General features: G+C 57.8%; 3 protein-coding genes, 1 long non-coding RNA gene and 1 pseudogene across 4 annotated transcripts in view; all 5 read left to right on the top strand.

The window, feature by feature from the left end:
- The first annotated feature begins 1,577 nt into the window (after positions 1–1,577).
- On the top strand, positions 1,578–2,628 carry SERTAD1 (SERTA domain containing 1). Its single transcript, XM_006905413.2, has one exon. The coding sequence runs from the start codon at positions 1,580–1,582 to the stop codon at positions 2,285–2,287; it is 708 nt and encodes a 235-aa protein (XP_006905475.1). The 5' UTR covers positions 1,578–1,579; the 3' UTR covers positions 2,288–2,628.
- An 869-nt stretch (positions 2,629–3,497) lies between these two features.
- On the top strand, positions 3,498–6,901 carry LOC107196153. The gene is made up of 3 exons (XR_001517517.2): positions 3,498–3,871; positions 4,841–4,950; positions 6,576–6,901. It is a non-coding gene; the product is annotated as an uncharacterized LOC107196153 (long non-coding RNA).
- Positions 6,902–11,717: 4,816 nt separating this feature from the next.
- PRX (periaxin) lies at positions 11,718–21,424 on the top strand. The gene is made up of 6 exons (XM_025050864.1): positions 11,718–11,783; positions 11,866–11,964; positions 12,087–12,255; positions 13,935–14,159; positions 16,544–16,740; positions 17,360–21,424. The coding sequence occupies exons 1-6, from the start codon at positions 11,718–11,720 to the stop codon at positions 21,227–21,229; spliced, it is 4,626 nt and encodes a 1,541-aa protein (XP_024906632.1). The 3' UTR covers positions 21,230–21,424.
- Positions 12,483–12,600, top strand: LOC112484398 (annotated as a pseudogene).
- Positions 21,425–23,818: 2,394 nt separating the features above from the next.
- HIPK4 (homeodomain interacting protein kinase 4) overlaps positions 23,819–26,646 on the top strand; it is an 8,787-nt gene continuing 5,959 nt past the window's right edge. The window contains exon 1 of the mRNA XM_006905411.2: positions 23,819–24,604. Within this exon, the coding sequence (XP_006905473.1) occupies positions 24,140–24,604 (465 nt within the window). The 5' untranslated portion in view covers positions 23,819–24,139. The remainder of the gene's footprint in view (positions 24,605–26,646) is intronic.

The raw sequence follows: 26,646 nt of genomic DNA, 5'->3' as shown, positions 1-26,646 counted from the left end.
GTTCGATCCCCAGGTCCGGTTGGTACGTGCCGGGGCAGCCCAAGATCGAGACGCGCGGGCCTTTAAGTGTCGCCAGCCTCAGCTGAGCTGGGTGAATCACGCCGCAGCCCGGGAAGGGGGCGGAGGCGCCGGCTCTCTGGCTCCGGCTGCGTGACTCACCCGCCCCCGCCGCCGCCGCTTCGGGAGGAGCCGCCTCCACTGCCTTCCGGTAGCGAGCGGAGGCCGAGAGGGCAAAACAGCCCCGGGTGGTAGACAAGGAACGACGGCCGGGACGCGGGGCTACGTAAAGAGTCTTGGGGTCTAAGGGGCTGGTATTCCCGGGGGAAGGCCCGCCTGGCGCCGCTAGGGGGCGCGGAGCCCAGGGGGCGGAGTCGGGGTCGGGGGCTGAATTCCTGCGGTTCCGGAGCTCCCGGGTCTACCGCGAAAGAGGCGAAGACCCAGTTCTGAGTTGTGTGAGGGGTTACTCTTAAGGTCCTGCTGCACAAGGGCCTGGAGACTGGACCCTGCAGGCTACCTGGCCCAACAAAGCAGCTTGGGCCAGGGATTCAGAACTTTAGGGAACCCCCCGCCCCGGGGAAAGTGTGGGTCCTCAAACTTCTCAGTGACTCTCGTGCCCATCGGGATTTCCCGGCAAGCCGTGTCCACTCTGCCTCACAAATAAATCCGGAATCGACCAACTTCCTTACATGTTCGCTACCGCCTTCTACTCCAAGCGACCATCATCACCCGCCCCGAAGTGTGCGGTGTAGACTCCGAATGGATCTCTAACCCCTTCTCTCCGCACCTCCCCCCATCTTCCTCGAAGTAGCCAAGGTGGAGCTTCTGGAAACCTAACCAATCCACAACACCATTCTCTCTGCCTCAAACCCCTCAACGACTTCCCACCGCACTCACAATAAAATCCAAACTCCTTGCTTCTGCCCACTCCACGCCCCCATCCTGCCGTGTCACTCTGTGCCCTGACCACACTGGTCTTTTTTTTTTTAAGGTATAATTGACAAGCTCATACTGCCTCCGAGTCTTTCTTTGTCTTTGCTGTTGTTCTCTCTTCCCGGATTGCTTTCCCCTTGGTTCTTCCACGGCTGACTCCTTCTCATGCTTGTGGGCTTAGCTCAAATGTTACCTCCTCTGAGGAGCCTTCCCTGACCGCTCCTCATGACCTTTTAGTATCTTCCTAGCACCAGCCACACATTTCCTGTATTTGTTAGTTTATCGTCTGATACATAGTAGATACTGAATAAATATTAAACTATGTGAAACAGCCGCTTTTGTTGGTTAAAAAAGGTTGACAATTGAAGAAATAAATTTTAATAGTTATTAATAATGAAACTTATTAATGAGTAATTGCTATGTGCCAGGCACTGTCGTAATGTTTTTTGTATATTATCTCACGTATTCCTTAAAACAACTCTAGGAAGCAGATACTATTATCGTTTGTATAAAGGTTCCCTAAGACAGCCAAGGCTCAGAGGGGTTAAATGACTTGCCCAAGACCACACAGACAGCAAGTCATCAGAGCCGAGGTTTGAACTCAACATGGGCTTTTCATAACTCAATGACTTCTCCCTCCCCATAGACAATGCTGAGCAAGGGCCTGAAGCGCAAGAGGGAGGAGGAGGAGAAGGAAACCCTGGCAGTGGACACCTGGTGGCTGGATCCCAGTCTTCCAGCAGTGGCACAGGCACCCCCAGCCGCGGCCTCCAGTTCCCTCTTTGACCTTTCGGTGCTCAAGCTCCACCACAGCCTGCGGCAGAGTGAGCCCGACCTGCGGCACCTGGTGCTGGTAGTGAACACACTGCGGCGCATCCAAGCGTCCATGGCGCCCACAGCCGCCCTGCCTCCTGTGCCCAGCATGCCTGCTGCCTCAGGCGTGGCTGACAACCTGCTGGCCAGCTCGGACGCCGCCCTCTCTGCCTCCATGGCCAGCCTCCTGGAGGACCTCAGTCATATCGAGGGCTTGAGCCAGGCTCCCCAGCCCCTGGCAGATGAAGGGCCACCGGGCCGCCCCATAGGGGGCACCCCACCTGGCCTGGGTGCCTTGGACTTGCTGGGCCCAGCCACTAGCTGTCTGCTGGACGATGGGCTTGAGGGCCTGTTTGAGGACATCGACACTTCCATGTACGACAGTGAACTTTGGGCGCCAGCCTCTGAGGGCCTCAAACCTGGCCCCGAGGATGGGCCAGGCGAGGAAGAAGCTCCAGAGCTGGACGAGGCTGAGCTGGACTACCTCATGGACGTGCTGGTGGGCACACAGGCACTGGAGCGGCCATCGGGGCCGGGGCGCTGACTCCAGGGCTGGGATGGTTGTCTGGCGACCAAACGGAGGCTGGCGGTTTAACCAACTCTCCTTGGAAAGACACAGCTGGCTCCTGCAGAACAGAGAGGGGGCTTCGGAAAGACAGAATCAGTCGCAGACAGCTTCACCTCTGTCCCCTTGTCTCAGGCTGATGCGGGGAGTCTGAGATCAGCCCTCGTGATGGAATGATAGGGCCTGGTGGCTGGAATGTGATTGGACCAGGCCTGATGTTGGACTGACTCCCCAGTGGTCTTAGCCTGCGATACGCTCTGATGTGGGAAGAGACCTCAACCAGTTTTTTGAAATTAAAAACCAGTCCTGGGAAATCTCAAGTCTTTGTGCTTCTTTGTCTCTGGGCTAAGGCGAGGGTGAGAGAGTAACCTCTAACATTTATTGACCATGGACTGTGTACCTGGCATGGCTCTAAGCACTTGTGCCAACTCATTTAATCCTCATAACAAGATGGGCATTTTTATTATCCCCATTTTACAGTTGAGAAAACCGAGGCTTCAGGAAGTCATCACTTGAGGAGGTGGGTTTCAAACCGTGAGCTTTACTGTTTTATTGGTCTGAGAAGCAGACCAATTAGGTCTGGTAATTGGCCCTCTAGAAAACTCCCTGGAACAGACTCAACCAGATTTCCCTGGTGCGCCTGCCCATACACCGTGGTGGGGGAGGTGGAGGAGCCTCGGGCCACTTTTAATAAGGAAATCTAGTCCTTGCCTGTGGTCTACCTGTGTGTTTGGGGGCCTGGGGGTGAGGGCAAAAGGGAGCTTTGAGAATGAGCCAGAAGTAAAAACTCAAAGCTGGATGGAACCTCTCCGAGAAGCACTGCGAGGCAGCTCTCCAGGAAAACGGTGACAAAAAGTGGGACTCCAGCAAGCTTTTAAAAAATCTACTCTAGGTCTCAAATCTCAGTTTGGACAGGTAACAGGGCAGCTTAGAGGCTCACTCGAAAATAAAGCCACCGGGTTTGGTGGCTTGACTGAAAGGCGGTCCTGCTTTCCTTCCAGAAGAAACCCAGGCTCCAAGAGCTGAGGCCACCTGCCTCGCTGCCTGTGTGACAGGGCTGGCCTGAGCACCGGGTGTCTGCGCCGCCCCCGTGGTCCAGCCGCATTCCTGGCCGGGCTGGGCGGGGCCGCACACTCAGAGGCCTGGCACGGGACCGTGGCGGCGTCCTTCCTGGCGGCCGTGGGGGCAGGGCAGCGCCCGGGGTGCGGGGGCAGGGGGCGGAGCAGAGGAGCAGGGGGCGGGGCGGTGACCTGAGGGGCCGGCTGTGCCTCGAATGGGGGAGACGCCGGCGAGGGGACACCAGGGTCGTTGCGCCCCAGCACCTCCCCTCTGGCCGGAAGCTTCAGGGAGGCTCAAGCTAGGTGGAACTGGGGGAGGCGGGCAGCTACGGGCCGGCCCTTCGGGCCTGGAAGGGGCGGGCGGAGTGGAGCTTCCTGGAGGAGCAGAGGAAGTCGTGCCCATTTCTGGAAGTGGATGAGGCATCCCCGGGAGGGGAGTGAAAATGGCCCGAAGGGAGCTGCTGCCCAGGCCGAAGATCTTTGAGGGCCTGACTCCAACCCCTAGGTAATGAGACTCAGACTCAGTTTTGACCCAGACCTTGGGAGTTTAGACGGAGCTCGGCAATGCCCCCTGGTGCCCAGTCGGGGGGGGTCTCCGATGCCACTGCCTTAGATTCCCTGGCGATCTGTCCAGTTGTTCAGAGTCCCCCAGTGTGGGGTCAGCAGTGCCCTCTGTTTACAACACCCTGGGGCCTGTTCCTGATGTCTGTGGGTGCCAAGCTGGGGGATAATCTCTGATACCTACTGATGCAGACAGCCAACCCATCTGTCAACGATGCTCCCATCTGTCCCTGTGCCTGCTTGGCCAGTGATGCCACCCTCTCCCCAGAGCCTCTGCGTACGGTTGTACAGGTTGTGCACTGCACATAGCCTCCATATGTAAAGGGCTGCCATGCATGTCTCAGACACTGCTCACTTGCATATTCATTACGACAGTGTCACAGCAGATGGAGGTCGAGCGCCTTGGGAAAGGGGCATGCCTTTTGTACAAAAGCACCATATGGGCTAGATCGGCCCTGGTCCCATACCCCCGGCACCCTCAGGTTTATGAACAGCTCATGCCTGAGGACCTGCCCCCCTGTCCCCATGTCTGACCCCCAGATGATTGTGCAGGCTCCCTGGCTTTGGTGCGTCCCTCCGCCTTCAGGCTCAACCCCAGGAGGCCACGCTACCTCAGCCAGCAGATTCCAGGGCCCACACCATTCCTCGTGGAGCTGCCGCTCTGGCGCTGCTGCTGCCTTTCACAGAGCCTCTGTGTGTTCCCACCACGACACTCCCCAGGCTAGTTCCCCTCCATAGGTGTTCACAGGGACCCCCCATCACACACATACTTCTTTCCTGTTCTTGGTCTCCTTTTCCTTCCTCCCTTCCTTCCTTCTTCCCTTTCCTCATTCAGTGAAGATTTACGAGTACCTACTGTGTGCCCGGCCCTACGTAAAAGGCAAATCTGATCACGTCTTTCCCCTGCTCCGAGCCCTCCGAATTTACCCCAGTCCTCTGGGATCTGAAGCCCGCACCTTCCAAGGCTCACTTTCCAGCCCTGTCCGATTCATCCATCCGACGAACATTTACTGAGCACCTAAGGTATGCAGGCCCGGCGTGGAAATCTAACGATGCTTCGTCAACGATTATTGACACAATAAGCCGTAGAGCAGAGGTTGTGTTGAAAAGCAGACCACCTGTGTTTGAACCTCAGCTTTGCCATTCTGTGGCCGTGTGACCCTAGGCAAAGTACTTAACGTCTCTGGGCCTCAGGGTCTTTATCTCTAAGCTGGAACAGTAACAATACCCACCTCAAAGGGCTGTTGTCTGAGGGAAGAGTGTTCTAGGAAAAGGGAACGGCATGTGCGAAGGCTAGGTGCTGAGGGACCCTAATAACCTTTTCAGGGATCTGTAAGCTTCTGGGTTTGACTGGAATGAGGGCGAAAGAGGTAAGGTCAGTGATGGGGCTGGGGTGCAGGGTGGGCAGGGGCCAGGGTACGCAAGGCGCTGGTCAGGGACTTCACTCCGAAGGCACTAGCATAAAGGGATCTAGAAGTAAAGGGATCTCTCTGGCTGCCGTGTGGACATGGTGGCGGGAAGGTGAGCCCAGGAGCCCAGAGTGGAGGCTGGGAAGGGACAGGGCAGCTATGAGGAAGGGAGAAGAGGGGAGGGAGGAGATGTTAGAGAAGACAGGCTGTGGGAATGATGGGCTGTGATGGAGGAGGGGCCTAGGGGCCTAGAGACCGAGGGCTCTAGCTTGGGGACCAGGGGACAGTGGGACCACACTGGGATGGTAACCAGGAGGAGAAGCAGGGGTGTGGTTAACACTGAGGTATATGGTAGGTGCAAGGGGCTGGGGGTACACCCGGGGGAAGGCATCCAGTCAGGCCCTGGGACTGGAGCTCAGTGGAGAGGGCGGGGGGCAGGAGCAGGCATTAAGGCTGGCGGGGAGGGAGATATCAGTTTTCTTTGGCTGCACTGGGTGGGACCTGGCTCCTGTTTGACTCAAACTGGGTGGGGAGAGGGTGGTCCCCAAGCAGAAGCTTCCACCTCCTTCCCTAGCAGGATGTCCTGTGTTTATTGAGGTGGCCTTGGCCAGAGCCAGGACACCAGTGCCAACCCCGAAACTCAACTTCCTATGGCCACTCCCCCTGGGGTGAGGGAAAGCAAGAGACAGAGAGACAGAGAAAGAGAAATAGACACAGAGAAACATGGAGAGGGGCAGAGACGAGGAGTGAAAACTGAGATGTAAAGAGACACACACAGAGAGACACAGAGACACACACTATTCATGACAAACACTCACTGCACTTTAAAGGCAGCTACACAAAACAGACAACTGACATCTTACTTAAGGGCAAAGGACTGAATGCTTGCCCCTGAGATGGGAACCAGCCAGCATGTCTGCCCTCTGAGATGCAGAGAGGCACCTGCCGCCCTTGTCTGTCCGACCCTGAGCAGTCAGAGGGAATTTTCTTTCTGACTCCAGCCTGGCCTATAGTCCGACTCTTTCCACCCTGAACTACTTAAAACTCAGCTTTGACCTCGTCCCTCCTGTAGATACCCAGGGGTCTCAGGACAAGCTCTCAGCCCTTCCTCTAGGTCCTGCTGACCATGGACCTCTCCTCAACTTCCCCTCACACTCTTGTATTCACCAGTTTCTCAAAGGGGCCATTTGCACACAGACCGTTACCTGAAACCCATTCTCATTTACCCACTACCTGCAGCTTTGTGTGAACTCCCGTGGGTCCTTCAGATGCCAGCTCACACGTCCCCTCCTCCAGGAAGCCTTCTGCGAGCTCCGTTCCTCGGCTGGAGCAGGCACCTTTCCTAGGCTCCCCCGTCAAGGCCCTGACTGACCTCTCTGCCTATGAGTCCCCATCACGACCCTGGCCATTCTGGGTCTGTCTCCCTGTTGTACCGTGAACTCTGTGAAAGCAGGTGCTGGCTATCTTGGTCATACTGTGTCCCTGGCACTATTCAGCATGGGGCTGGGCACAAGACCGAGTATCCACTGACCGCTGATACTGAATAAAGGACTTTCTTCCCCCTGGTGCTTCGCTCGTGTTTGTCCCCCCACCGAAGGACCTTCCCTGCCTTTTCAGCTGAGTCCCTCCTCTCAACCCTCTAGTTTGACTTCAGATGTCACCTCCTCCAAGAATCTTTTCCTGAGCCTGTCTCCAAGGTGAATTTAGGTCCGTCAGTGTCCCTGCCAGCAAAGGGCCTGCCACCAAGGGCTTGTGAACGTTTGTTCAATGAATAAATGAACAGATGGATGTTTCAATGAATCAATGAATATGAGAGAGAGGGAGAGGGACTGGGGTGCAGGTCTCCTCAGGCCCATCGGCAGCCCTGACCAGTGTCCCTTCCAGCCCTCCTGGGAGGAGGGGTCTGGCTGGGCTCCGGCCACACCCCAACACTTGTTGGCTGCCAGGCCTAGAAGGCTTTTCCCAGAGCTCAGCACATTCCTTCTTTCCCCAGCGGCTGAGAGTGGGCAGGGGGCATTTCGGAGAAAAGGGGGGAGGCCCCGAGCATTCTGGGATCCTGCCAACCCGTTCCTGGTCCCTATGCCCTCGGGACTAGGCCCCAAACATGCAGTGCGGGGAGGGGACAGGTCCGCAGAGGGGCCACTGAGCTGGTGTGAGGGGCAAGAGTGCCGACTGAGGAGAGGGCCGGGTGGCCTCGCCTAGCTGCACAATGGGGCAGAAGCTGCTGACACGCGTTTTGGGGGTAATCCCTGGCCTCGCTGTAGCCCCGGCCCCAGGCCTGTGCTCAGAGAGCTGCGAACATCCGAGGCGGCGGCCGGGTGGGTGCGAGGGGCATGTGGGGGTACTTGTGCTCTCTGTGCCGCCCCCCGGGGCCCGGTGAGTCAGGGCAGGCTGGGGGTTGGGGGCCAGGGTGTCAGGGTGAGGCCTGATGGCCTTGGTTTGGGAGTCGGGGATGTCTGGGTTCAAATCTCATTCTTACTGGTTACCTGCTGTGGGTGATTGTGAGTGTCACTTACCCTCTCGGAGCCTCTTTCTTATGTGAAGGGGACAGAAGAGTGTTGCAGCATCTTTGGGGTCCAGCAGAACTCGAGTTGGCTGTACGATTAAAAACTGTAAATCTTCACAACAACCCCATGAGGTGGGCACTTTTACTACCTCTGTTTTAGCAATGAAGAAACTGAGGCCCAGAGAGATGCTGTGACTTGCCGAAGGTCACACAGCCAGGAAGTGACCGAGCTGGGATTTGAACCCAACTGACTGGGAGAAGGAGTGGAAGGAGGTCATTTTAGGGGCCCCAGGAACCAGCAGGGCCATGCCTGGTCGAGGAGTCAGGAACCAGTTTTAGTGGGGTGCTCAGTCTCCAAGGGGCTGTAGCAACATGCGAATCCCAGGAATGGGGCTCTTGGTGGCAGTCTCAGCTCGGGCAAGGGAGTGGCACTATCTTGTGGCTCCCCACCCCCTTGCGTGGTGGATGTAGCTGGGAGAGGGGATGTTTGTTTCCCCACCACCCACCCCCTGGTGATGTCATGCCTCTGCAGCCAATGGCTGGGGTCTCCCCTCCTCCCCCTCCCTGTTCCTTTTCCCCCCATTCATTTTCCCCCCAGGCTAGGGCTGGAGCTGACCAGAAGGACCAGGAGCTCTCGAAGGTGTCTGGAGGCCCGGTGGTAAGAGATCAGCCAGCCAGTCCCTCCCTGGCCAGGCTGTGAAGCTGTAGGAATGAGATGCAGGTTCTTAGGAGGTGCTGGAAGGCTGCCTGGGGCTCAGGAGGCAGCTTGCTATAGAAGTTGAAGGCATAGACTTTGGAGCCAGATCCCGGCTTCCGATCCCAACATTCCTTTCTTTCTGGCTGTGTGGCCTCGGGCAAGATATTTTGCCCTTCGGTGCCTCTGTGTTCTCCATCTCTCTGCATCTCTAAAGTGGGCTGCTGGAGGCCACCTCACAGGGCTGAAGGGAGGGTAGATCAGTTGCTACGTGTAAAGAGCTGGGGCAGGATGCCTGGGGTAGGACAAGTGTTGCGGTCCCTGGAATAGGGTGTTGGGGAGGCAGTGCTGATCCCGTTGGTGGGAGGCCATGCCAGAACTGGATTCCATCCCTCATCCAAAGTTCCCCTTTGGTAGGGAAGAGTGTGTGGCCACCGGTGAGCAAAGGCTGGATAGGAGACACTTTGAGATGCACAGTCCACACTCCCACTTGCTGTCAACGACTAGGTTACATTACTTGAGCACTTACTATAGGCTGAGACTGTTATTCTAAGCACCTGATGGAGTAGGGACTAACGGAGGCAGTTGGAGGCCACTGCCGGCACGCCTCCCCCTCTGCCTCACTAGATGGCCTCAGATCATGTCTAGGGGCCTGGGTGGGTCTGATCGAGCCCTCACCCCCATTGCTCAGGGCATCAGATCGCTGGTGAAGCTGCGGCTCTGAGTGGGGAAGATTCCTAAATGAGACTGTGCCAGCCACGGAAGGAAGAGGGTGCACGGGGCAGAGCTGGGGGGTTCCTCAGCGGGCTGGCCCAGCTCAGCCGAAGGGCCCAGGGACCCCCACTCCAGCCGTTCTGAAAGGCCTAAGTGGCCTCTTAAATGGGGATCTAGGCTGTGCCTTCCCCAGGGAGGTATTTCAAGGATTTAATGAGCTAAGGTGAGGAAGGATCTTTGCATATAGCAAGTGCTCAAGAAATGGGGACTCTGAGAATTCTGGGAGCTCAGGAATACCGGGGTAGCACTCAAAAAATGGGCTGTCGGCATCTGGAGGGTCCTGCCTTGCCTTGACTCACCAGAAACCCATTAGATCTTCCTCTAACACGAGTCAGCCCCCCCTCCCCGCCGGGAACCCCCCTACCTCTCCTTCCCCTGCCTAGTGGGATGGGCAGAGCTGGGAACAGAGAGCGCCCAGGGTGGGGTGGGCTTCCTTCCGAAGCTGCCCCCGCCCCACCCCAGAGGCTGGGTACGTGCGTGGCTCAGGAAGGGCACAGTTGAGCTAAATATAACCTGGGCTGGCGGCTGTCCCGGGCAGGGATAAGGAAGGAGGGCACTCTCTCTTGTCCCTACCTCTGCCGAGTTTCCCGTGCCAGCCTGTGGGTGTGACCCTCCCTGTCCTGGCCTGGAGCAGGGAGCTTGGGCCAGATCCTCCCCTCCATCTCCACCACTTCCTACAAGGACCAGGCTTCTCCCACCCCCAGCTCAGGATGTTATGTTATGTCAGGGACTCAGAGGTCAGCTTCTCAGACCTGGGTTCAAGTCCCAACTCCGTCACTGTGATATCTTGTCTCTTGACCCTCATTTACTCACCAGTGAAATGGAGTACCATGAGGCCACACCTGTAAAGTGCCCGCCTGGCCCAGACTTGGCACCCATGGGGGCCATCTAAAGTACTCTTCTTTGGCACCCTCAACCCCGGCCCCATCACCTGGCCAGCCCTGCTCCTGCCCCAGTTAATTTGCTTCTTGAGCCACCTTTGGTGCTCAGAGCCACCAATGCAAGTTACGGTGGAGAGTTGGGGTCAAGGGCACACGAGGGTCCTAGCTGTGACCCCAGACAGGTCGCTTTCCCTCTCTGAACCTCAGTTTCCATTCCTAAAACGGCCACCAAATCCAGGGTGATTCCAAGGCTTATGGGTGCCAGCACAAGACCTAGTTCAGAGAAAACGTCCCAGATGTAGGAGCCAGCCCTACCTGGTGGAGCTGGGGTCTCAGAGGGAAGGCTGGGAAGGACACGGACCAGGACCCCTGGCAGAGCCAGAGAGGAGCCCTCTGATACCTCAGGGGGCTGGGCCAGAACTAGCAGAGTGGGTACAGCCAGAGCATTGAGGGGGTCCCTGTGTTCTCCCTCTTGGCCAGTGGTGGGCTATGAAGGGCCATTGTACGGCTGGGGGTGGGTGGGCAGGGGCGGAATGCAACCAGGCACAGCAGACAGGCCATTGTCTGAGGGAATGTGCCGCGTGAGGCCTGACCTTTCCCTTGGGAGTGGGGGTTGGCGGGATGGCATGCCAGGCGGGGGCTGGGAGGACAAGGCCAGAGTCAGGGAGCGGGGCAGGGGAGGGATGGGGGGACAATGTCTATCCCCTTTCCTCCAGAAGGGTTGTTGGGGAGGCTGCATGCAAATCCCAGCTCTGCCTGCTTCTTGCTGTGCTGTGTGACCTAGAGCAAGGTTCTCGGCCTCTCTGAGGGGCTAGAGTTTTTCGCAGAGAGGTGGAAAATGAAGGTCTTAGCACAGGACTGGCAAAGAGTGACCAACCACTCAGTACCCGTTAGATATCATTAGAGCTGGAGCTTTCAGACAAGTTCAAGTCCTGGCTTAGCCATTTGTCACCTGAGCAAGTGACTTCCCTCCTCCTAACCTCAGGTGTTTTCTTTGTAATGGGCTCAATAATTGTATTGGCCTCACGAGGGTGTCCTGAAGTCCACGTGCAATGACCCTTGTGGGACCTTCGACATAACATCAGGACCACAAAAAGGACTTAGTAATAACAGCAAGTACCTATGAAGTGACTTCCATGTGCCCCTGGCACTTTATATCTACAAACTCATTTGCCCCTCCGAACGGTCATGTGAGGGAGGTGTTCTCATTCTCCCCATTTTATAGCTGAGGAAACGGAGGGACAGGGAGGTGAGGTGACTTGCCCATGGGGAGTGCATAAGATGGTTAAGATTGCCTTATAATGAATGTGACCCCCCTAGGTCAGCTGTGGTGGTTGGTGCAGGAGCTCTGCTGTTAGACAGGCTTAGGAGTCACTTTTGGCTTTACTGCTTGTCGTCCAGCTGTGTCACCTTTGATAAATGTCTTCTGAGCCTCAGTTTCCCCATTTGCACTGTGGGGATAGGGTATTGACAGTAGGGCAAGGGCCAGGTACTCAAGAAACAATCAGCGGGACTAGCTGATAGTAATGCTCACGTTATTCTTCTTAGAGCCCCGGACCCAAGAGGCCCAAGGAGCTGGAGGTGACCTTGAGGTGAGCACTGGCTGGTGCCACATGCCCCTCCCTTCCCTCCCTGGCCTGCCTGGAGCCTCATGCCTTTGTCTCTCTTTGGCAGGCAGCAAGACCCCAGAGGAAGGGCGTGAGCCCCACAGACGACTGTGTGGCACCCCAGGCTGGGCTCCTGTTAGGAGGGGGTGCCTGTGCCCAGGCAGCGGTGAGAGGACAGCTGGGGTGGGGGCTCTTCTCCCCTTCTGATACTACCATGACCTCTCCCTCAGAGCCTGGCCTCTTCCCCTGTATTCTCTGGCCTCACGCCTCCATCTCTGTCCCTCACAGGCTCAGAGGCAGCTGCTCCATGAGGAACTGAAGCTGGTCCTGCAGCAGAAGGGAGAGAGGAAGCAGGAGCCCGGGGCCCAGGTGCCTCCCAGCAGCGCCATGGAGGTCAGGAGCCGGAGTGCTGAGGTGAGCGCCCACACATCCTCCAAGGGGGACTCGTGGAGCCCGAGTAGGGGGCACAAAGTAGGGTAGCAAGGAGACACTTCCTGGCTTCTCTGTGCCTCAGTCTCCCCATCTATGAAATGGAAATAGCAACAGGGCCTATTTTATGGGTCACTGTGAGGAAAAAACTTTAACATATATCAAGTGCTCAGCACAGTGTCTGGCACAGACTATAAGATGCAAAGCAGCTAATTCATTGGAGCAGAATGGAGTTCTATTAATAATGGGCTAACCGTCTACAGCCATGCCACCCTGAACGCGCCTGATCCCATCTGATTCGGAAGCTAAGCAGGGTCAGGCCTGGTTAGTACTTGGATGGGAGACCACCTAGAAATACTGGGTGCTGTAGGCTTTAAATAATAATAATAATAATAATAATAATAATAATAATAATAATAAGCTAAAGACCTGAGGTTGAGGCTTAGCAGCTTAAGTTGCTGTGTGCCGTTCCATAAATCACTTCTCATCTCTGGAACTTTGTGTTCCCCTCTGTAACGGCCCAAGCTATGGGGAAGATAAACTGAGATGCCCCGCATATAATACTTAGCCCAGGGACTAAGGATAGTGATGATGGTTAAGGATGGTGATGATGGTCATGCTGCTCCCTGCTGCCCCCACAACTCTTCTTACCCCGCTCTGCCCAGCCCTCTAGTGCCCAGGCCACTACTATGGGCATCTGGCCCAGACCTGCTTTCCTCTCTCCAAGTCCTGGCTTCACTTCCAGTCTGTGCCAGCCTAGATGCCCTGCCCAGTGAAGCATCCCCTCAAATGCCTGTTGCTTCAGGTCTCAGCTCACAGACGCTCCTCCCAGCATACCCATGATACCCAACTTTACAGTAGAGGAACAGTCACAGAGAGGGCAAAGTTCTCTCCCAGAGGCACAGAGCAGATTGTGTTCCTAGACTCTCACTGTGGAAGCCCAGATGTGAATTCCATAGTGCGCAGCTGTAAATGACAGTAAATACCAGGAATACCAGGGCCTCTGGTCCACCACTCATTATCCACGCTCCCCCCCTACCACCCGCACTGGAATCCCTCTCCCCTGGGCGTTCTGCAGGTCTTGGGGTCATAAAGCCCACACTGGGCACAGTTTCACACTCATTCAAGCCTGCAAGGAGGCCAGTCCCACCCGTGCCCCTCCATCCCCAACCACTTAAGGATCCAGCCCCTTCTTCAGAATCCCTTCCTCACCTCCATCCCTGTTCTGCTGTTATTAAAGCTCCTCCCCATAGCTCAATCCCCGTCCTGAAACTATGGGTCCCCACCCACTGCCACAGACACACTCCAGCCACACGCCCTCATATCTTTGACCCCTCCTCTCTGGCCGGCGCGCTCTATCCACGCGTGCTCTCTGACGGAGTTCCGCACCCTGAGCCCCGCCCGCCAGGGCTGGTCACGCCCCATTGAGAGCACCGCCCCGCCCTTCTCACAACTCAGGTTCCCTCTGGGTTCCCCACCCGGCCCCTCCCCTACGACCCCGCCCCTCGCCCCGCCCCGCCGTCCGCGCGACCTAAGTCCTAGGGGCTCCCCGAGTCCAGCAACCCAGTTTAACCGTTGACGCCACAGAGCGAGAGGCCCTCGCAGTTGCTTAAAGAGGAAATGCCGGAGCGGGTGGGCCCACACGACCTGCCAGTGCCTTGCCCAGGGGCACGTGCCCTAAGGACCCGTTCAAGAGACACTTTTAAGCGCGATGGCGGGCTCTGGGCGAGGTCTGGCCCTGGCACTCCGTGGCGACTTCTCGCCGCCCTCCGCAGGAGCTGAGGCGGGCGGAGTTGGTGGAGATCATCGTGGAGACGGAGGCGCAGACTGGGGTCAGCGGCATCAACGTAGCTGGCGGCGGGAAGGAAGGGATCTACATCCGCGAGCTGCGCGAGGACTCTCCGGCAGCTCGGAGCCTCAGCCTGCAGGAAGGTGGGCGGGGCCGGGAAATGGGGCGGCCTTTCTACTGGGACCCGGGTAGGAGTCTGCCTCGGAGGCCGAGCCTGGCGGACGACCAAGAGGCGGGGTTAAGGGTTTGGGATGCGGTTTCGTGTGTTGGCATTGCGGTTGCTCAGAGCGGGCTCGAGATTCATTGTCTCAGTTGGACTACCAGATCTGCAGTTTACTAATTTGTGATCTTACTGGGCCTCGGTTTTCTCATCTCTAAAATGAGAGTAATTCTGGCACTTCACAGGGTTATTATGTGGATTAAATGAATCAGCATTTGAAAACACTTAGCACATAGCTAAGTGGCACATAGTAAGCACTATGTAAGTGCTAGTTACTGGTTTTGTCGTTGGGGCGGGAGAAAAGAGGCGGAGCTAATAACTGGGAGGGAGTGGGGAGGGGAGCTTAGTAAGTAAGGGATGTCTTGGGTAACATGCTTGAGGCTGATGTGATTCATTCGTGCAACGACTATTACTAAGTCTTTTCTATTTCCAGATATTATTCTAGATGCTTGGGCCACTGCAGTGAACAAAATAGATAACACTGCACTTGTGGAGCTTACACATTCTAGTGGGGAGAAACATATTTAAGCTAAATGTACAAAATATATAGTAAATTAAAAGGCAATGAATGCTATGGGTGCCAGGAAGGAAGCTGCATTTTTAAATAGGGTGAGCCAGGAAGGGAAGAGAGGCCTGCAGGAGGTAAGGGAAGGAGCTATGTGGCAATCTAGAAGAGCATTCCAGGCAGAGACACCAGCCGGTGCAAATGCCACAAGGTGGGAATGTACCTGGCTTGTTGGAGAACAGCCGGGAAGCCAGTGTGGATGGAACGGAGTCAGTGAAGAAAAGAGTAAGAGATGAAACCAGAGAGGTAAGAGGAGGGGACGTCTTTAGAGGACTTTATAGGCCATGTCGAAGACTGGCTTTTAATGTGGGAGGGTTGTGAGTGGAGGAGAATCGACGATGTTAAACAACTGCATTAGCAGTAGACTGTAGGGGGGCAAGGTGGGGAGCAGGGAGACCAACAAAGAGGCTACTGTGATTGTTCAGGTAAGAGATGGCGATGCTTGGGGCCGAAACTATGTTATTGGAGGTGAAGAGAAGGGTTTGGGTTCTAGATCTATCTAGGAGGAGCAGCTTTCAGGACTGGACATGGGGCGTGATGAAAAGAGAGGAGTCGAGGAGGATGGAGTTGGTAGTCCTACAAATGAGAAATACTGGGGCTGGGGCTTGTTTGGAGGAAGACCGGGAGTACAGTTTGGATCTTTAAATGAGAGTTGTCTTTTGGACACCAGGGTGGAGACATGGAAGGGCAGTTGATATATAAGTCTAGGATGGGGAGAGAGATGCACTTGGACATTGTCGGCATATTTTTGACCTTTAAACTTCTGAATCTGGATGAGTTTCTCAAAGGGGTGAGTAGAGGATGTAAATGAAGAGAGGAGGTCCAAGGCCTGAGCTCTGGATCAGTGTGTCTTTAAGAGGTCAGGGAGATGAGAGGAACCATCTCAGGAGGCTGAGAAGGAACCTCCAGGGAGGCTTCAGAGGGTGTGGCACCCTGGAAGCCAAGTCGAGCAAGTGTATTAAAGGGTCAAAGGCTGGGTCAAAGGCTGAGGGGTCCAAGTAGATAAAGTCCGAGACTTGACCATTGAACTTAGCTACACGGAGGTCACTGCATGGGGCCTTGAGACGAGCAGTTCAGGGTTCTCGGATGGGGTGTCGGAAGTGTGATTGGAGAAGCAGAAATAACGCAGCTAGGCAATTCAGTGCATTTTGCCATCAAGGTGAAGAGATAAATGGGCCAGTAGCTCCAGGTGGAGTGAGGTCAAGACAACTTATGTGAGAAATAATAGTATGTTGTATGCTAATGGGAATAATGTAGACGAGAGGGACAAATCCATGAAGCTGGGGGAGAGGAGAGAATTGCTGGAGGAATTGACCTGAGCTAGGAATGGGACAGAGGATGGCAATCCCTGGGAACAGGTGGAGAGTGGAGTAAATCGCCACAGAAGCAGGGCTGTGAGTGATGGGGTGAGAGTTTTCTTTTGATTCTGGTCTCTCTAAGTAAAAGAAGCAAAATCAGTGTCTGAATGTGAGGATGGGGAGGGGGAGGGGAAAGGCTATAGGTGTGGCCTGAATGGGCGTGGATCTGCTAGTGGGGGAGGTGGAGTTAAGGCCATGGGGCGGGGCTTCGTTCTTCAGTGTTCTGACCCGGAACAGGGAGTAACTTTGCGTCTCAATACTGAGCTTGGGGATAGACACGGCCCAAATTTTGGGCGGGGCCTAGCTGTGCGGGCTCCAGGGAAGTGGGCGGAGGTAGGCCTGGGCGGAGCTGGGAGATGCCCACACACTGCTCACCTCCACCAGGGGACCAGCTGCTGAGCGCCCGCGTGTTCTTTGAGAACTTCAAGTACGAGGACGCACTACGCCTGCTGCAATGCGCCGAGCCTTACAAGGTCTCCTTCTGCCTGAAGCGCACTGTGCCCACCGGAGACCTGGCACTGCGGCCCGGAACCGTGTCTGGCTACGAGATCAAGGGCCCGCGGGCCAAGGTGGCCAAGCTGGTACGCGTGCTTAGCCCAGCCCCAGCGCTGGGCTGCCCCGGCGATCCCGTCTCTGCGCCGTGAGCCCCACTCCCTTACACTGTGGGCCAGCCTTGCCCTGTCTGTTACTAACCCAACGCTAATCCCACCCTTTGCCTCCTGTTCTCTGCCCCTGAACTCCTCTCTGGGGAGGAGAACCCACCTACCCCAGACAAGGGCCTTCACCCGCTTTGGAGAGGCGTCCCCACCTTCAGCTCCAGGCTTGTAGGGGTCCTGATCCAGGGGACTCTGAATCGGAATGCCGGGTTCAAGCCCGATTGCCTCTCACTTACTGCTGAGTGACCCTGGACGAGTCACTCAGTTTCCCCATCTCTAGAATGAGGGTATTGAGGAAAATCCTGGATGAGGACCTCGGAGTCTTGGGTCCCAGTTTCTACACTCCTGTAAGGTTCTAAATGAATGTCTTTGCCTTCAAGGGCAGCAATAGTGAAGTGACAGGCAGGAAGTGGGGATGATGTTCAGGGACGAGATGTTCAATCCATCACATCCCCAGCCTGGTACAATACCAGGTGGGGCTCCCCTTGCCCACCCCAGGCCTCCCACTGTCCCACCGCCTCCCGCCTCTCTCCTCTCTCCCCAGAACATCCAGAGTCTGTCCCCTGTGAAGAAGAAGAAGATGGTGGTGCCTGGGGCCCTGGGGGCCCCTGCAGACCTGGCCCCCGTTGACGTCGAATTCTCCTTCCCCAAGTTCTCCCGTCTGCGTCGGGGTCTCAAAGTCGAGGCTGTCAAGGGTCCTGTCCCAGCCGCCCCCACCCGCCGGCGCCTCCAGCTGCCTCGGCTGCGAGTCCGAGAAGTAGCCGAAGAGGCCCAGGTAGCCCGGCTGGCCGCTGCCGCCCCTCCCCCCAGGAAGGCCAAAGTGGAGGCCGAGGTGGCAGCAGGAGCCCGTTTTACGGCCCCCCAGGTGGAGCTGGTTGGACCCCGGCTGCCAGGTGCCGAGGTGGGTGTCCCCCAGGTCCCAGCCCCTGCAGCGGAAGCGGCCACTGGCTTTGCCCTCCACCTGCCAACCTTTGGACTAGGAACCCCGGCGGCACCTGCTGTGGAGCCTGCAGCCGTAGGGATCCAGGTCCCCCAAGTGGAGCTGCCCACCCTGCCCTCACTACCCACTCTGCCCACACTGCCCTGCCTAGAGACCCGGGAAGGGGCCGTGGCAGTGACGGTGCCCACCCTGGATGTGGCGGCGCCTACCGTGGGGTTGGATCTGGCCTTGCCGGGCGCGGAGGTGGAGGCTCGAGAAGAGGCACCTGAGGTGGCCCTGAAGATGCCCCGTCTCAGTTTCCCCCGCTTTGGGGCTCGAGCAAAGGAAGTAGCTGAGGCCAAGGTGGCTAAGGGCAGCCCCGAGGCCCGGGTGAAGGGACCCAGACTTCGAATGCCCACCTTCGGGCTTTCTCTCTTGGAGCCCCGGCCTGCTGCCCCTGAAGCTGCTGCTGAGAGCAAGCTGAAGCTGCCCACCATCAAGATGCCCTCCTTCGGCATCGGAGTCTCGGCGCCTGAGGTCAAGGTACCCAAGGCCCTAGAGGTCAAGGTGCCCAAGGCCCCTGAGGTCAAGCTCCCGAAAGTGCCCGAGGCAGCCATTCCAGAAATGCACCTCCGAGAAGTGGGGCTCCCAAAAGTGTCAGAGATAAAACTCCCAAAGGTGCCAGAGATGGCCATGCCCGAGGTGCGGCTCCCAGAGGTGCAGCTGCCCAAAGTCTCCGAGATGAAGCTCCCTGAAATGAAACTTCCAAAGGTGCCCGAGATGAAGCTCCCTGGGACGAAGGTCTCAAAGGTGCCTGAGATGAAAGTCCCGAAGGTGCCCGAGATGGCCGTGCCCGAGATGCACCTGCCGCAGGTGCAGCTGCCGAAGGTGTCAGAGATGAAGCTCCCGAAGGTGCCCGAGATGGCCGTGCCCGAGGTGCACCTCCCAGAAGTGCAGCTGCCGAAGGTGCCAGAGATGAAGCTCCCGAAGGTGCCCGAGATGGCCGTGCCTGAGATGCACCTGCCACAGGTGCAGCTGCCGAAGGTCTCAGAGATGAAGCTACCGGAAATGAAACTCCCGAAGGTGCCCGAGATGGCCGTGCCCGAGGTGCACCTCCCGGAAGTGCAGCTGCCGAAAGCGTCAGAGATGAAGCTCCCGAAGGTGCCCGAGATGGCTGTGCCCGAGGTGCACCTTCCGGAAGTGCAGCTGCCAAAGGTGTCAGAGATGAAGCTCCCGAAGGTGCCCGAGATGGCCGTGCCCGAGGTGCACCTGCCACAGGTGCAGCTGCCGAAGGTGTCAGAGATGAAGCTCCCGAAGGTGCCCGAGATGGCCGTGCCCGAGGTGCACCTGCCGCAGGTGGAGCTGCCGAAGGTGTCAGAGATGCAGCTGCCAGAAATACAGGTGCCAAAAGTCCCAGATGTGCAGCTTCCGAAGGCACCTGAGGTGAAGCTGCTCAAGGCACCTGAGGTGCAGCTAAAAGCTGCCAGGGCGGAGAAGGCAGAGGGGGTGGAATTTGGCTTTAAGATGCCCAAGCTAGGGAGGGCAGGGTCCCCGTCACGAGGCAAGCCGGGCGAGGCAGGGGCTGAGGTCTCAGGGAAGCTGATGGCACTTCCCTTTCTGCAGCCAGAGGTGGACAGCGAGGCTCGTGTGGGTGTCCCCTCTTTCACACTGCCTTCAGTGGAACTAGACCTGCCAAGGGCACTCAGCCTGGAGGGGCAGGTCCCAGCGGCCGAAGTGGGCAGGGCGGAGCGAGCAGAGGGCAAGGTGGCAGCAGGGGTGGGGGAGGTGGCCTTCCGGTTGCCCTCTGTTGAGATCGCCGCTCCACAGCTGCCCACAGTGGAAGTTGAGGAAGGACAGATAGAGGTGATGGAGATGAAAGTCAAACCCTCCTCAAAGTTCTCCCTGCCCAAGTTTGGACTCTCAGGGCCAAAGGTGGCCAAGGCAGAGGCTGAGGGGGCTGGACGGGCCACCAAGCTGAAGGTGTCCAAATTCGCCATCTCACTCCCCAAGGCTCGAGTGGGGACAGAGGCTGAAGCCAAAGGGGCAGCGGAGGCAGGCCTGCTGCCCGCCCTCGATCTGTCCATCCCGCAGCTCAGCCTAGATGCCCATCTGCCCACAGGCAAGGTGGAGGTGGCAGGGGCCGATGTCAAGCTCAAGGGGCCCAGGTTCACCCTGCCCAAGTTTGGGGTTAGAGGTCGGGACACCGAGGCGGCAGAACTAGTGACGGGGGTCGGGGAATTGGAAGGCAAGGGCTGGGGTTGGGACGGGAGGGTGAAGATGCCCAAACTGAAGATGCCCTCCTTTGGGCTGGCTCGGGGGAAAGAAGTAGAAATCCAGGATGGGCGCGTTAGCCCAGGGGAAAAGCCAGAGTTTCTGGCTGGACAGCTTAAGATTCCTGAGGTGGAGCTGGTCACGCTGGGGGCCCAGGAGGAAGTGGGGGCAGAGGGAGGTGTGGCTGTCAGTGGAGCACGGCTGTCAGGCCTGCAGGTGTCTACGACCAGGCAGGCGGGCACTGAGGACCGGGAGGGGGCGCTGAGGATGCCCCTGGGCATCTCTCTGCCCCAGGTGGAGCTCACCGGCTTTGGGGAGGCCGGCCTGGCTGCCACCTCGGGGCGGCAGGCCGAGAGTGCAGTCCCTTCAGCTGAGGGCACAGCAGGCTACAAGGTCCATGTGCCTCAGGTGACCTTGTCTCTGCCCGGAGCCCAGGTGGCTGGCGGTGAGCTATTGGTGGGTGAGGGCGTCTTCAAGATGCCCGCTGTGACAGTGCCCCAGCTTGAGCTGGACGTGGGACTGAGCCGAGAGGCGCAGGTAGGTGAGGCAGCCACAGGCGAGAGTGGGCTGAGGCTGAAGATGCCCACACTGGGGGCCGGAGCCGGGGCCAAGGGTGAGGGTCCTGGGGACCAGCCCCCCGGGGCCGAGCGCACCTTCCACCTCTCGCTGCCCGATGTGGAGCTCTCCCCACCTGCCGTGGGTAGCCACGCTGAGTACCAGGTGGTAGAGGGCGGCGGGGACGCTGGACATAAGCTCAAGGTGCGGCTGCCCCGCTTCGGCCTGGTGCGGGCCAAGGAGTGGGCGGAGGAGGGCGACAAGGCCAAGAGCCCAAAACTCAGGCTGCCCCGCGTGGGCTTCAGCCAGAGTGAGACCGGCACTGGGGAAGGCTCCCCTGGCCTGGAGGACGAGGAGGACCAGGAGGGCGGTGGGGAGGGGGCCTCTGGGCGCCGAGGCCGCCTCCGAGTCCACTTGCCCCGTGTAGGGCTGGCGACCTCTTCTAAGGCCACTCGGGACCAGGAGGGGGAGGCGGCCTCCAAGTCCCCTGGCGGGGAGAAGTCGCCCAAGTTCCGCTTCCCTAGGGTGTCCCTAAGCCCCAAGACCCGGAGTGGGAGCAGGGACCGGGAGGAGGGGGGGTTCCGGGTCCGGCTGCCCAGTGTGGGGTTTTCGGAGACGGGGGCTCCAGGCCCCGGCAGGATGGAGGGGGCTCAGGCTGCAGTCATCTGAAGGCCCTGGGCGGAGGGAGGCTCCCCTTTTATCTTCCCGTCCCGCCCCCTTGTTTCGTGTGTGAGATAACCAACACTAACCCTCAGGGGGCCGGGGCCGGGAAGTGGGTGACTGACAGGCCAGGGCTGGAGGGCCTCCTGCCTGGCTCGTTGGCAGGAGTGCCTGTATCTTGCCAAGCCATGTAAATAAATAATCCAGAGGTAGCCTTGTGTTTGGTCTCTTCTCTACATGGGGGAGTGGGGAGAGGGGAGGGTGGGAAAGGAGTCCCTGAGGAGGAAGGAGGGGAGACTCGAGCCCAGCCTGAGGGAAGTCTGTGCGCTGGGAGACAGGCCACCTGAGATTTGAGGAGCCAGAAAGGCCTTGGGATGGATCTGTCGGAAGGGGGCCTGCCCTAGTCTTTCAGAAGTCATGGGGGCTCCTGAGCAGAACTCTGGGAAGTCCCCAGCGGAGGACAGCTGCAGGACCCCTCTGCTGGGGGCTCCACCTGTCCTGTGGAGCCCCCTCAGGCCAGGACAGCTCCAGGGGCCCTAAGGGACCAGAATGATTGCTATCTACCTGCCCTCTGCTGGCCACTAACGCACCAGCGAGAACACCGGCGTCCTGCCGGCCCCTGTTCCTCCCGGCCGGTGTGATCGCCAGGTCCACCCGCCCCCATCCCCCAGGAAGCCCCCTCCTGCTCTCTCTCCAGGCTCATGGTTTTAGAACCCTGACCCCAGACACCTGGCTGCCTCTTAGGAATAGCCCTAGGGTGCTCAGAACCCACTGGGGCTGGGCCTCAGCTCCCAGGGACCCAACCCCACTCCAAATCTAAGCCCCCAAGCCCCCGCCAGGGCCTCAAGACTCCCCCATATCTCCCTGCCATGCCCCAGACTGGACTAAGGAGACATGCTGTCCAGTCCCAAATCTCCCCCTGCCGCCCCCACATCCACTACTCTGCTCTCTTCCCGTCTCCGCTCTCCCATCCCAGGTGAAGGGCGGTTCCCTGAGCTGTCACGGACCTCTCAGGTACATCCAGCACTTTCTCCCTCCGAGCTGGCCCCTCAGGTCACTGCCTTGTCACACGCTTTCTCTGTCCCCACCAAAAATGGCAGGAATTATCGGCCCTCGTGGTGCACACTCGACCAGCCCCCCACCCACCCAGCATTTAGGGTTTTCCTCGCACTACAGCTGACCTGTCAGTGTCCTCGGTGACCACTCTGTGGTCACACAAAGGGCTCCCTCGTCCTGACTTCTCAGGGCCTCTTTCTCCTTCTTGAACCCTCCTCCCTCCCCCTCCCCCCTCTTCTCTCTCCTCTTGCCCCTTGGGCTCCTCCCAGGCCCTCATCCGGCCTGTCACCCTCCCTGAGGCTTCCACTCCTCATCTCTGTGTGACAATTCCCAAATTCTCTCCCGGGTCCACAAGGGGATCCAGTGGCCTCTGTATACCTCCCCTGGTCTCTCATGGGCCCTAGGAGGGTGCGTGGGTGGCGGTTCAGAGCTTGGCTCTAGGGCCAGACTGTTGCGGGTCAAGGCTTGTCTGGCGCTCAGCCGGGCGACCTTAGGCATTTTTAAAACTTTCTTATGCCTTCATTTTCAATTCCAACAAATGGAGATGTGAAGACATATGTTGCAAGGATCAGATAAGGGTTCTAAAGCACTCAATACGTGTTTAAATGGTTCAGCATTACATTTCCTAATCCGACCTCAGCATCCTCTTCCCCAGAGTGCTCCCATCCTGTCCCTGTCTCGGGGACCACCCACCCTTATCCAGACCCTGTCCTGGACAGCTCCCTCCCTTCCCCACAACCGATCAGTCCCACGGCCTGGCCTCCCAACCTTTCGAGGGTCTCACCCCCCAACTTCCCAACCTCTCCGACTCGCTCCCTTCAATCCACCCTTCTTCACACAGTAGCTCTCTGACGCTCGACGCTGACCCTTCCCTCCCGTGCTCAGAGCTATTCTGTGGCTGCCCAGCGCCCTGAGAGCAATGTCCAAACTCCTTAGCCTGGCAGTCAAGACCTTTTACAACCTGGCTCTGCCCCAGCCACGCCTTCCCCACTTCAGCCACAGGCTGGGGCAGGTGTTTTCTGAACACTCTACTGATCCTATTCTCCCAAGTCAAGGAAATTTGAAAGTTAGAGGATGGAATTTGCTCTTGGAATGTGACTTGTGGGAACGCGGTTGTCCAGTGGACGGATGAACGAACCATGAAAGCGAAATTAATTTTATAAAAGTTTGGTATTTCCTCTATTGTAAAAAATTCACTAATAAATGTCACTGTTGGTTTCCTGAATCAAAAACAATTAATGGACCCCTGCATTCTGTTCGTAGGAGAAGGAAATCAAGGTCACTGGATCACAGGGCTTCTTTCTACCTGCTCACCCGCCTCCCTGTCTGTCTGTCTCTCTGTCTCTCTCTCTCTCTCTCCCCCCCCGCCTAGTTCAGAAGGCCCGCCTTGCCTCACCTCTGTTTAGGAACGTCCCATTGCTCTGTCTGACGTCCAACGTCACACTCCCCTCTCAGTCAACCCTGCACCTATCCAGCCTCTTCAGGGTTCCGCCACTGGGTGGGGGAGGGGGCTTGACCTGCCACCCCACCCCCCATTCCAGCCAGGGGTTCAGGTCTCCAACAACAGAACCAGAGGCACTCAGCAACGCTGGAACCCATTTGGGGGGGCCTGGGGCCCCTCATCCCAAGCCAGGAGGGCTTCGGGGGAGGGGTGCAGCCCCTGGCAGACGTGCGGTGTGGCCCAGGGGGCTGGGGGGTGCCAGGAAGGCTGGGGCGAACCTCGAAAGGGGAGGCACGAGTGCGGTTCTCTTTCCCCTGCTGGGGGGGCCTCGGGGCCTGCGGCGGAGGGGGGCCAGGCGGCTTCGGAGGCAGAGCCTGTGGGGCAGGGGCGGTGGCAGGGTGGTGTCTGGCGGCAGGGGCACCATGGCCACCATCCAGTCGGAGACTGACTGCTACGACATCATCGAGGTGCTGGGCAAGGGCACTTTCGGGGAGGTGGCCAAAGGCTGGCGGCGAAGCACCGGTGAGATGGTGGCCATCAAGATCCTCAAGAACGATGCCTACCGGAACCGAATCATCAAGAACGAGCTGAAGCTGCTGCGCTGCATGAGGGGCCTGGACCCCGAGGAGGCCCACATCATCCGCTTCCTGGAGTTCTTCCACGACGCCCTCAAGTTCTACCTGGTCTTCGAGCTGCTGGAGCAAAACCTTTTCGAGTTCCAGAAGGAGAACAACTTCGCGCCTCTCCCCGCCCGCCACATCCGCACGGTCACCCTGCAGGTGCTCAGGGCCCTGGCCCGGCTCAAGGAGCTGGCCATCATCCACGCCGACCTCAAGCCTGAGAACATTATGCTGGTGGACCAGACCCGCTGCCCCTTCAGGGTCAAGGTGAGGGGCCGCCCAGGGGCCACGGTGGCCCTTTCTCCCGGCTCTTCCAAGCTGCCCTCAGCCCTGGATGCTCTCCCGATGCTGAGGGCTCCCTCGTCCTCCCTCTCGGCCCTGAGGTCTCCCCGTCCCCGTCCACCTACCGGCCCTAGAATCTTCCCCATGTTTCCATCCCAGTTCTGACACCCTTTCTATCCCAGCTCGGAGGTCTCCCTGTCCTTGTTCAATTCTTAGCTTGGCTTCTCTGGCCCAGCTCTGTCCTACGGGGCTGACATTCTAGCAGGGAGACAGAATCGCCAAGATAAATGAGCAAAATATGATATGTGAGCGAGGAGAAAATATGAAGTATGGAGAAGGAGAATGATGTGGGGTGTTGATGAGTAAAACTTTAGACATGGTGGTCAGGGAGGCCTCACTGAGAAGGTGGCATTTGAGGGAAGTCCTGGGTGAGAGAGGGAGCCGCGTAGACATCTGGGCAGAGCATCTGGGTAGAGAGAACAGGCAGTACACAGGCCCTGAGCGGGGAGCGAGCTGAGTGTGTGTATCTGAGGAGCACGGAGGAGGCCAGCATGGCTACAGCAGAGTGACTGAGGGGAAGAGGGAGGAAGCGGGAGCAGGGAGGTGAAGGGGCCAGTCGTGCAGCGCCCTGCCGGCCACAGTGAGGACTTTGGTCTTACTCTATGTAAGATGGAGCCGCGGGAAGACCCTGAGCAGAGGACGTGATCTGACTCAGGTGCTCACGCGTCCGCTCTGGCTGTGAGGGGGACAGACTGTGAGGTGGCGGGAACAGGGAGATTGCGAGGACCCGTCTGACGGGGGCAGCCGTGGGTGGGTGGGACTAGAGTCGAGTTAGTGGGAGGGGGATGTGGGTGGGTCTGAGCAGGTTTTGGAGCCAGAGACAACAGGATTTGCTGACAGATTTTAACTGAAGTATAAGAGAGGACCTAAGGGGGGTGGGGGGACGAAAGCCTGTTGCCCCGAGCAGCTGGAAGGATGGCAGCGCCACTCCTTACCACAGTGAGTTCGTTCATCAACAGACACTTACCGAATGCCTGCTGGGTGCACAGGGGTACCCCTCTGCGCTGTCGCAAGTCCCCGGGCTGCCCCAGCCATCTGCCCCTGACCCCTCTGTCTGCTTCTGGGTTTGTTACTGTCTGATGATCGGTCTGAACTAGGAGGGCTGTGAGGGCAGGGCCAGGGCGGTTTTGGTCACCACTGTGTCCTCGGTACGTTCCAGCACAGTGCTGCCATGGAGTCAGCGCTAAGTGTCAGACATAGAGCAATACAGAGACAGGGAGAGGCAGAGCATTCTGCTCCGAGAGAAAAAAGGACAGAGACCCAAGGAAGGAGAGGCCCCCACAAACACAGCCAGAGACAGGACAGATCCATGACACCTGGCCAGTGGTGGCGTCCCTACAGCATCCGTGGAATGAACGAGCGAACAAATGAATGCGTGCATGCATGAATGAATGAATGAATCCTACGAACACTGACTGAGTGCCCAGGGTCAGATTCAGGCCTCGGCAGTCTTCATTCAGAGTCCAGATTCATGACTATTTTGTCCTCCTGCCTCTGCAAATAGAAGATGAGGGATGGCGGAATGAAAAGCAGAGAAACTCAGAGAAAGAAACTGAGGCAGGGACCAAGACAGAGTCTCAGAGATTCAGAGCGAAAATGGCAGGAAGCTCCTCCCAGAGGCATCAGGAGAGACAAGGACCTGCAGCCATTTAGCGTTAGTTCGAGTGCCTCTCCCAAGGGCCTGTGTGGGTGTTAACAGCGCTTGATGAGGAGGAGGACCTGGGCTTCAGGGAGGTGTCTTTCTAGTGGGCGACGTGGAGACAGAGATGGAGATTGACGCTGAGAGATGAGAGACACAGACAAGTGATAAAGAGGCAAAGAAAGAACAAGAGAGAGACACAAACAAGAGACAGAAAGACAATGATGGATAAAAAGCCTGTCCATCCATCCATCCATCCATCCATCCATCCATCCATCCAACCATCCATCCATCCATCCATCCATCCATCCATCCATCCATCCATCCA

Source organism: Pteropus alecto, unplaced genomic scaffold (assembly GCF_000325575.1).
Source record: "Pteropus alecto unplaced genomic scaffold, ASM32557v1 scaffold271, whole genome shotgun sequence".
Lineage (NCBI taxonomy): Eukaryota > Metazoa > Chordata > Mammalia > Chiroptera > Pteropodidae > Pteropus > Pteropus alecto.
This window is presented reverse-complemented; position numbering and strand designations above follow the sequence as displayed.